This window comes from Oryza glaberrima, chromosome 5 (genome assembly GCF_000147395.1).
Source record: "Oryza glaberrima chromosome 5, OglaRS2, whole genome shotgun sequence".
Taxonomy (NCBI): Eukaryota; Viridiplantae; Streptophyta; class Magnoliopsida; order Poales; family Poaceae; genus Oryza; species Oryza glaberrima.
This window is the reverse complement of record NC_068330.1, coordinates 3,103,274-3,114,206: the sequence shown is the minus strand read 5'-3', so window position 1 is coordinate 3,114,206 and position 10,933 is coordinate 3,103,274. Positions and strand designations below refer to the sequence as shown.

General features: G+C 41.1%; 1 protein-coding gene across 1 annotated transcript; it reads right to left on the bottom strand.

The window, feature by feature from the left end:
- Positions 1-3,798: 3,798 nt before the first annotated feature.
- Positions 3,799-9,056, bottom strand: LOC127772952 (DNA polymerase epsilon subunit B-like). The gene is made up of 13 exons (XM_052298954.1): positions 8,851-9,056; positions 8,575-8,755; positions 7,630-7,783; positions 7,410-7,541; positions 7,106-7,183; positions 6,921-7,025; positions 6,752-6,832; positions 6,530-6,660; positions 6,358-6,452; positions 5,944-6,043; positions 4,957-5,071; positions 4,766-4,876; positions 3,799-4,565 (listed from the first exon to the last, which is right to left on the bottom strand). Exons 1-13 carry the CDS (start codon positions 9,020-9,022, stop codon positions 4,419-4,421), a joined length of 1,602 nt encoding a protein of 533 aa, XP_052154914.1. The 5' UTR covers positions 9,023-9,056; the 3' UTR covers positions 3,799-4,418.
- Between the last annotated feature and the right edge of the window lie 1,877 nt (positions 9,057-10,933).

Genomic DNA, 10,933 nt, shown 5'->3' with positions numbered 1-10,933 from the left:
TTGGCTTGCACTCTGCCACGTAGGATCCGCTCCTCCGCGGCGATTCTCATCCATGAGTTCGTCGTTTTTTTTTCCATCAAATTGATACTCCCTCCCTTTTATAAGGTAAAACTTTGCAGTATTGCCCTCATTTCTCCGTGGTCATGACCCACACCGGCGGCCGCGTCCTCCGCCCTCAGGGCCGGCCCTAGGCCAGTGCGGGCAGTGCGACTGCACCGGGCCTTCAAAAATTAGGGGCCTCCATTATATATAGTATAGTAACAGGCCTGATAGGTTACTTTGTGCATTGAGAAGAGGCTGCTGGATAAGATTGTTATTGACACTATCATCATTGATTTTACATTTAGAACTATTAGAAGAAAGGGATAATTGTATTCTTGCCCCTATTTCATGTTACAAATGTGATTTTACCTTTACTTTTTAGGGTTTATGTTTTTGCCCTTACTTTTTTCAAACGTAGCTGCAGTTTGCCCCTATTTTGAATGGCCGTTAGGGAGACCCAAATTTGTGAGACAAAAGAGAAGAAAAAAATATTTACAAAATGCAAAAAGGACTATTGTACCCCTGGAAGAAATAACTAGCCCAACACCACGTCCGTTCGACCGTCCCCATCCAAATCCGGTGCAGGGCTCAAGCCTCAAGCAGTTAGCGGCGGCGGGCGGTGAAGCGCCACGGGAAGGCGGCAGCTCCAGAGGGCAGCGTACGGGCAAGCGGCGGCTTCGGCGATGATGTAGAAGGGGGAGGAGCAGGGCGCCTCGGCTACGCTTCAGCAGGGGGGGCTCGTTGCTCTTTCCCCTCTTGTGCGTCAACTACAGGATGCCCCTCAGCGGCGGTGAGAAGCGAGCAGCATGGCGTGGCAAGCTAGCAACAACGACACACAGCAGCGACTCGTCCACAGAGACGAACGATGTTGTTGCTGCTTGATTTTTCTTTTTATTTTTTCCCATCTCATAGTATTTGCAACGCAAGGAATTTCTCATGAATTGTACAAGGGGCATGCGTGTCTTGCGTGTATGCAAATTCTAAAAAAGGTTGGGCAAATGTACAAGGGGCATGCGTATCTTGCCACAGCTGAATTGACACCGTTAACTGATATTAACAGAATAGGGGCAAAGTGAATATTCATTTGAAAAAAGTAAGGGTAAAAACATAAACCCTAAAATATAGGGGCAAAATCACAATTGAAAGATGCAATTGTCTCTATTATTATTTGTTCTTTTTTTTTGTCCGGACGTGCAAGTGCAAGTAGTGTTTCCTCTTCTGCGACATGCCCAAGTAGAGTTTGGGCCAAAAGTGTGTGATGGATGGAATTCGTGCGACCCTCAGTCCAGAAATGTAACATGCTTTCACGTCTCAAAATATGACAATTTCGAACTATTTATCTCAATGTTTTTTTTAAAGATACAGGGTCAAACATTAGTACTATATTTTTGAAACTGTATTGTATTCTCTCTGTCCCATAAAAAATAAAGCTAGAATGTGTTGTGTCAAGATTTATATGTAAATATTTATATTTATATATATACTAGGAAAAAGGCCCGTGCGTTGCAACCAATGAAGTCTATTTCAACCGTTTTATTGATAATTTTTTTTGTCTAAAAAGTATATGGGATTTTTATTTGATAATTGATAGTATTGATATCTAATTTGGAACTCTTATCGGGATGATGGTCATATCATGTACATTGCTTTCTTATTGCCTGACAAGAATTCTAAACCAATTATGAGTATGACTCTCGTCCCAAGTTAGCATGCGTGATTTTAGAAAGGATTTTTCTTATACGATTTTTATGTATTTTTAAAAGCGAACAAACTTAAAAACTGGCTTAAATATGGACGACATACCAAAGTATCGGTGAAAACATTTTTAATTTTTACAGTAGGAAAGCTCAAAGTTGTTGGCGAGGACGCATGAGAGAGCTGCCTCCTTGAACTCTTGCAGCGGCCGCAGAGGACAAAGTTGTGCAGGCACGGTCTGCATCACCCTGACGAATCGTCCGATCCATGCATGCGTCCTCGTGCCACAGGTTACGCTCGTAGCCATGGTCTCCGTCGCGTCTATGGCAGTGGAACGTCTTGGCCCGAACGCCGCTTTTAAACATTGGCGGCGGCGGCGGCAGCCGGCCGACCACCAAAAAATCAGCACACGGTGATCTACTATTACGTTATTATCACACGTCGCTGCCTCTCGGATATATTATGATGATCGTATATCGTATCGAGCCTTGCGTTTTGGAATGGATCCTATTCCGTTTCTCACACAAGAACGCGATCCGATTGAAAATTGAATCGGGTGATTTTGTTCGACAGAAATGAAAACGTTCCGTGCTTTTTAAGTAGTAGAGAAGAGAAGATATAAATATAGGTAATGATAGAATTAGAAACCAATTCAAATACGGATGACGTCCCAAAATCTCGGTAAAAACAACTTCAATTTTTATAATAGTATAGATAGAGATTCCGGTCAAAAAAAAATAGTAGAGATAGGGATATGGTTTAGTTAAGATGAATTTATTGTGGGAGTTCGCTTGAATATATATATTTTTAGAAAATCATGAGCTGCAGTTAGGTGTCTGATCGTCTCAAATTAGCATGCGAGTTTTTTTTGAAACATATTTCCTTCTGTATTACCAAAAGTGATCGATCTTAAAAACTGACTCAAATACAGATATGTATTTTCAAAATCAAACGAACTTAAAAACCGACTCATACACGGATGATGTACCAAAATATCGGCAAAAACATCTTCAATTTTTATAATAGTAGAGAAGAGATAGGATGAGATGAGACATTCTTAGAGTACGAATCTTGACACAACACATCCTATTTATATATTTATATATAAAGATTTACATATAAATTACATCTTTCGTCCCTATTGTTTTATATTTATAAATATGTAAATCTTTATATTTATATATTGTTTGTGATTTAAAAATCAATATTAAAAAAACTATAATGATAAAAAACACTAAAATTGACCCTAAAGTTAAGTTTTTAAATTTAAAATTTTCCAATGGCTTATATTTTAGGGCAAAGAAAGTTTCGAAAAATTTAGAAATATTGATTGGATGGTTGTGAGCGAAGATTTTGAGAGTAACTTTGAATCGGAGCACATTTGGAGGAGACAGAAAAAAAAATCAACAATCACAAGTTCAAGTTGAATTTCATACAATTGCACGATATTATTGTCAGCCTTTCATGCGCTCAACATTCGCTGTTCGTGCACATGAATATTTTTTTTTAGCATTTCTGTTATATGCTCATGGTGCAGGGTGTGCATGAACTTATGCATGACAAGACCAAAAAAAAAAAAAACTACTTGAGCATGAAATTTCATGCACACCCTGAACTTCAACTTGGGCTGTGTTTAGTTCGTGTGCCAAATTTTTTTTTAAATATACGGACACATATTTGAAGTATTAAACAGCGAGATGAATTTATTAAGCCTAATTAATCCGTCATTAGTAAATGTTTGCTGTAGCACCACATTGTCAAATCATGGCATAATTAGGCTCAAAAGATTCGTCTCGCAATTTATAGTCGGACTGTGCAATTGATTTTTTTTCGTCCACATTTGATATGACGGAAAAGTTAAGTTTGAAGAAAAAAATTAGAATCTAAAAACGGCAACTCCATTTCTGTTATAGATATGACCAAAAAAATTACCAAGCTACAAGCCTACTTGCACGATTGCAATAGAGGGTACCTGCTGTTAGTAAGATGGAGCTCAGCATTGACAAGCACAAACCAAAATAATTACTGTTCTTACAATTCATCAAGGACTCAATGAGTTCAAATTTTAATCAGGAATCCAACTCAAGTTCATGTTGTTCATCACTTCATCATGGGTAACGTTTTAGATGTCAGGTCATCAGAACGTGTCACAAAGTAGGGTAGGGCAGGGGGTACAGAATTCTGTAGAGCTGTAACTCAACAACATTTCTTGTACAGTATTACTACTATGTTTCAGTATATCAGATGAAAACCTACACAATTGGGAGATTAAACCTTTGAAGGAACAAGAAAGCAGCACTTTTGTTACCTTGGTTTACAACAATTTAAGCCTAGATATTTCAAAGTAGAATGGCTTAAGCAAAATACATCACAAATATTCTGCTATGCTAAGTATAATTTCAATCCTTGTTATAAGAAAACCACTACCATGATGCCATCTAAATGTCAGCATCAGTTTGCTTGAGAGAAACACCAACCATGGCGTCATGCATGTTATGTCATCTCCTCGAATTAGCTTGCATGAAAATGGCCTCCACCTTAACTTGTATGTCCAAGTCATAAATATCAGGCTGATGTCCAAGGCGATAGGCAGTTCATCGAAGATTTGGAGAATGCTAGTTTGGATGGTACAGGCTACCAAATTGGCCAAATTGGTGAGCCTCATTTTGATCTCTTTAATATTAGCTTTCTAATGCAGAAAGCTCAACCTCCTTAGTGCAAGGACGGTAAGCTGCAAAGGTGCTATCGTTAGCAAAAGAACCAGGGTTGAAGCAAGTTATTCCTGTGTATTTGAAGGCCTTCTGGTCGCTCTTGTCGCCCAGTACTATCTGAAGAAGTTTTTCAGGAAGAAAATCAGCAAAGAACGTCCAAAACTTTTGTTTATAGTGATGAATTGTAATAGTTATACAAAAGAAAGTAATCACACATGCACGGTCAAGCAATTAAATGAGCACAACAGCACATTCATCACAACAAATTTAGAGCACATTTCAAGGTCCTGAATAGGCTTATGTCCTAAATTGCATACCGTGTGAGGAGTAGGATAGAGTCGAAGGCAATGATCGTAGCTCCATATGATTGGCTGAACTGTAAGAGGCAATGGGCAAAGATGACTCTGATGGGTGATGGTTGCTACCAGCTGAAAAGAAAATGATGTGTTAATTCTTTGAACAATATATGCTTATTGAAATAACAACAAAGGAGGGGTATTTAACATACATGCTCGAAAGGGTCACTTGTTTCTTCTGTTGTTGGGGGAATCAGACAAGACCGCCGCATCCTATAAAGGAGGTCTTGCCGGAAAAATACAATTTCTTGTGTATAAAACTTCACCCTGGATAATTACAGTTTTATTTACTGGAGATAGAACAGATAATAATTGAACAATCTGCAAACTTAAGTGTTTTCTTAATCATGACAACTCAAAAAGGGTTAATGGCATAGCTTAGACAAGCTCTTCTCTGCCAATCTATCACTATATGGTAGTCTCAGTGGGTAGTGAGTATATGAAGCTTTTTCCAAGATTGACTGAAATGACAGTGGAATCACTAAAGATAGAATCAGATAAGTTCAGAAAAAAATTGATAAAATGAGGAAGATAATGCCTAGTACAAAAAAGTAGAATGTGCGCATCATGCATCATGCCACCGACCAAAAATCTGTTAATACACATCAGTAGACTAGTACAGGTATGGTGATTATAGCCTCTTCAATTTAACATGAAGCTATTACTAGTGTGCATCATGATCATGATATTGTGTGGATAGCTCTCAGAACAATAATAAGGGGGTTCTGTGAGTCGTCAAAATAACTACAGGTTACCAACAGCTTAGTCTGAATCATGCAATGGACTATGGACCTGACCATAAAATGTGGACTTATGGTGAAAACAATTGGGTGTTAAATATAACGAATTTACGATGTGGTAGAAACATAAAAAGAAACAGCATCCTATTTTCAGATCCAATAAAAAGAAACCAGCGCTTTTATCCTTCAGCCTTGAAAAAAAAAAGGAAATAGCACTATCATGCATTCTTGTCCAAATGCTTATTTTTGACATTTCTAAATTTGTACATATAATAATAGTTTTAACCAGAAATGTTTATCCATGTATTGATGGTGCCCATAGCTTCATAAAAAACCCAGGCACAATGTAGAAATTCAGATAATGACACAATCATACAAGGCAATATTTTAATGTCGAACCTGCAAGGGTTGCTTACGAATATTGCATTTGGGATGTGCTTCTGCAGTTCCTCAGTTAGATATTTCGGAAGTGCACACCTTGGAAGGGCTTTAGAAGGGCCTGAAATATGTAATCAAGTAAGAGAAATAGCACATCACAGAAAAAGGAAGAGAAAGAAACATCTCATTCCAATTATCTGGGACATAAAATGACATTATTCCATTTACAATTAACGAGTTCATTTCAAACCAACCATATCACAGCATTCATTAATTTAAATACAAAAGGAATGCCAATAATAGTAGGGCATAGAAAAAAGAATAGACCAACTCAGATTTAATACATTTTGGAGCAAACAAAATTGAGTTGGAGCAAATTCACATGTGAATATGAACAGTTGTCAGCTAAAAGCAAATCAATGGGTTTTCGAGTACCTGCGTCGTCAGGACCAGGAATGAACAAAAAACGACTGTGTTCCTTTAACCTGGATCGAGCTGCAATCATCTCACCAAGCTTTCCGAACTGCAATCTACAATAGGTTTCTTCGATTGGAAGGTGAAAACAAAATACAAGCTTTGACTATCTTATATAACTTAAAAGCCAGACCTGAGTTCTTCAAATGAATTGAATGCCAGATTGCAGGGCCGGGAGCAGAAATTGCCCATTAAAACAAAAAGGGAAGGAACTGCTTCTAGACTATCATAACCATCAAGAACAACACCTAATTTCTCCATGGTCTTCTCTACGAGAAAACACATATGAACATCCTGAGAATATGGCTCAATAATAATGGTTATTTGAAATAGGGCCTAATACAAATGAAGATACCTCATAATTGTCAAGCCAAACATCTGAAAGTATAACAAACATATCATTCATGGCCTTCTTCTCTAAGGTTGATAGCCTTACCTGTTTGATATTTCCATTGATAAAATTAATCAGTAAAGGTTATTTTGAAAAGTCAGATTACATGCGGAACAGAAATATTTGAACTTACTGTTTCTTCAGTTGGTATGACACCTCCACCGAAGAAATCTAGCCCCATAAGCATCGAAAGTGATGCTTCTCTATCCTCTAAAGGAGGAAATCCACATGTATTTACCTGCAGATGATAGGAATAAAATCAGATTGAACACAGCAATACAAGAGCTGAACACATTCTTGTTGATAAGAATTACAGACCTGGAAAATGCCATTTGAAAGCAATTCCCCTTCTGCTACAATTACAGTATTTTCAACGAAGAAACCTGAAGTGATTTTGTGTTTTGTGCTAAGGAAAGCATAACACTTTTCTGAGTAAGCAAGAGATTGATATGGATCAAATTAAATTTTAGTGTCAAACATGAATCCTGAATTAATGACATGTTATCACTCAAATTTGAGCAGACCTTTTGTTGTTATATATATTTCATAGGTAGCTAAAGAAACTATTCAATTTTTAGATAAATCATACTACAATATGACAAATAATGGGCTCTCAGGATATAGCATTCGATAAGTCAATTGGCACAGCTCCAGTAAGATCCTCCAAGTAGAATTGACGTTCCTCCAACTGTGATATGACCCCCATAATCCATCTCCGACCAGTGCACCCAATTAGGGACTGAATAGAAGTTATCTACATGTAAAAAAAGTGTGTAAGTAATTTCACATACAAGAACTAAGAATATTTTGTGAAAATCATGACATGAAACAAAAAAGAATACCTCACAATTATCATCTTCGGTCATAACAGTGTCAAAAGCTGGCTTAGAGAAGTATATATCACGAGCTAGCCTCTGAAGCAGAACCTGATACCTGTCCCTGTACAGGGCTGCTTTATCTCCAGCTTCTCCATGTATGGCTAATCTGCTGGTATGCCTATATAATAGCATATTTCAGGGCTGTTAACTCATTATAACTTATAATTCAGTCTTGGTTAGAAATAATAGGACAGTCTTTAAGCTCATTAGTCCTAGCATCAAGAGAATCTATGTGTAATCAATGATGCTCATAATTAAATACTCCCTCAGTCCCAAAATATAAGCGTTTTGAATCTGAACAACTGTGTGTCCAGATTCATAGCCAAAAGTTGCTATATTTTGGGACGGAGGGAGTAGATGTGTGCATCCATGGTGCAGTAGGCCAGAAGTTACTTCCATATCTAACAAGAGTTGCCACTGCAAATATTGCCGCTAAATGTCTTATTGGCATGAGGATGGAGCAGGCGACATGTTAACCTAGCCATACATACAGTAGTCTCAACTGCATCTCATTGGAGTGGCAAATCTTTAATTGTCACATAAAATCAAGTCATTTGATTTTTTTTTCCAAAACCCAATCAATAGTTCAATACTCATGAAGAAGCTAACAATCTCATCTAGTGAAGCACAATATACTGAATCCAAACAAAAAAAAATACTATACATCTAACAAGTTTTCTCTTCACACAGAAATGAGGTTTAATTATTTTAAAAGAAAATCAGTAGCATCATTTTGGAATCTATGCTCTACATAAAGTCTTTGTTGAATCATTGAAGATTTAGCCAGACTTAGAACTCAATTTCGTCAATGTAGCAATTCTAACCACAGTTCAACACCAAAGCGGGAAAAGGAAATAGCGAAATTCTCAAGAGGATGTACAAGGAAAGGAAGAAGCGGCATCTACGTACTCGTAGAAGACTTTCTTGATCGGATCGTAGTGGAACCTTGGCACGACGAACGAATCCACCACCCGCAGCGCCGAGCGCGCGCTGGTGGCCGCCGGAGACGCCGCATCCACCGCCTCGTCCGCCTCGACGAGCAGCGCCACCACGCGCCGCACCGCGTCCCGGTCAAGAATCGACGACTGCACTGCACGCACGCGCGCGCGCACCAAACATAGCCAAATTGGAGACGAGACCACGGGGAGGGCAGAGAGAGAGAGAGGAGAGAGACAGATTGGTTACGCGGCTCCTTGTCGAGCTCGTCGAGGAGGAGGTCGAGGGCGTCGTCCTCGGCGTCGGGGAAGCGGGCGAGGAAGGCGGCGGCCTCCTCGAGGGCGTCCACCTTGAGGGTGAAGCCTCGCAGCTTGAACTTGCGCTGCAGCTTCCTGCGCGTGGCCGCCGACGGCGCCGCCATGGGAGGGGGAGAGAGAGAGAGAGGCGGGTGGGGATTGGGGGGGAATGGAATGTGTTGTGGCGGGAAAACAGGGCTGGGGTTTTGGGGAATTGGCGGGAAATGTACCGATCGCCTGTGGTAACTTGGGCCTTTAGATAATAGGTGGGCCTGTTGTAATGGAGGCCCATGCCGCTTGCACCTTTTTTTTCTTTTGAGAACTCGCTTGCACTGTTTTATATAAATTTGGTTCATCCGATCGGACACGCGTCAACATCCCGCGTGAGAGCACGAGCTCGTGGGTAGCGCTCCTCTGCACGGATTGGGTTTGGTGGGCCATTTACTGTTTTGTATTTTGTCCTCGTTACAGGCCATCCTAATGGGTCGGTTTATGGCTGAAACCCACAACCAACTACTTAAAAGGAAAAGGTACACAAAAGGTCCCTCAACTTGTCATCGAGTTACAAAATCAAGGTGGTTTTGACCCCGATTTTGACATCCCTTAATTTACAAAACCGTTCACTTTACGTCCTTCGGTAGTTTTGACCCCGGTTTTGTCCGACGTGGTGGGTGAGTAAGCATGGGACCCACGTGGACCCCACATGTCAGGACGCCACGTCATCAAGGTCTCTCTTTCCCCTCCTCTCCCTTCCTCCTCCTCTCTCTCTCACTCATCTCCCTGGGCAGGTTGGTCAGCAGTGGAGAGGAGGTCCGATGGCCGGCCGGCGATGCGGTGGCGACGACACGGGAGAAAGGGAGGGAGGCGGCGGTGGGAGCACGGACAGATCAAAGAGGACGACCTCGAGCACGGCAGCAGGCAAAGTGGGGCGACGGCGAGGCGGAGCAACGTTGACGGGCGGAGAAGGCTGGCGAGGCAGTGGCGTGCGAAGCCAGTGGCGCAGAGCAGAGCGGGGCGGTAATGGATGACAACGACGATGGCGGCAGGTTCGACGAGGAGGAGGAGGACGCGCGCAGCTCCTTCCTCGACGCTCGCCGGCCCGGGCGTAGCTCCTCCCCCTGCCGCCCACCGCCAGCGCACACCGGAAGGAAGAGCATGACACGAGGAACTCATCGAGGGGCAGAACGATGACGGACAGCGAGCTTCAAACGACGACGAGGTCGGGTCAAAGGCGACGGCGGCGTTCCGGCACTTTTCGGCGGCAACAAACAAGTGGATGGTCTTCACCTTGCTCCTGCGAATCCAACGGAGGCGATGACGAATCTTGGCATCGATGGGAATGCCAGTGAGGCTCGGTCAGAGGAGGCTGGAGCAGCAGCGACGGTGAATAGGGATGGCAGTGGGTCGGGTCGGGCACGGTGTTGATGCGAAAAAACACACACTGGCTTGGGAGATCTGCTTAGCTCCAGTGCAGGTCCAAGATGTTGATGAGATACTGGCGTGCCAGTCAGTTTGATGCTGCAACTGACAAGATATGTAAATAGCAGATAAAACAGCTGATCGGCTGACAAACCGATGGAGTAATTCCAACCGATAGCTGATATTAGCCAATGTCGATAGGGTTTTGAGCAATCGGCTATATGTCCAATGCAAATAATGATATAAAGATAATCGGCTGATGATAATAAATTATAACAATAATATAATCCAATAGAAACCAATCGGCTAATAATAATATGATAGGATAAGTATTGATCTGATGGTTAAAGCATACATCGGCTAAAAGTCCGACGACATAAAATCCAATCGATTTAGATAAACATGTTGCAAACGGCTAAATCCAACTTGTATGTAATGTTTGTAAGCCGATGCAACGTCCAGATAACTTATCGGCTAGCACCTCGATAAAACACTAGCATGAACCTATCAGCTTAACAAGATTTATATTATCAACAACAATTTAGTAGGTCGGACCTAATCGATGCAGCACGGGATTATATAATACTCGATTAACCGATAGATCTATCTAATGTAAT

Coding starts and splice junctions, on each gene's coding strand:
- LOC127772952 (XM_052298954.1), bottom strand. CDS start 9,022: ATGGCGGCGCCGTCGGCGGCCACGCGCAGGAAGCTGCAGCGCAAGTTC. Junction 6,833..6,920: donor TCATACCAACTGAAGAAACA/GTAAGTTCAAAT, acceptor AATATCAAACAG/GTAAGGCTATCAACCTTAGA. Junction 5,072..5,943: donor TTCGTAAGCAACCCTTGCAG/GTTCGACATTAA, acceptor GTAATTATCCAG/GGTGAAGTTTTATACACAAG.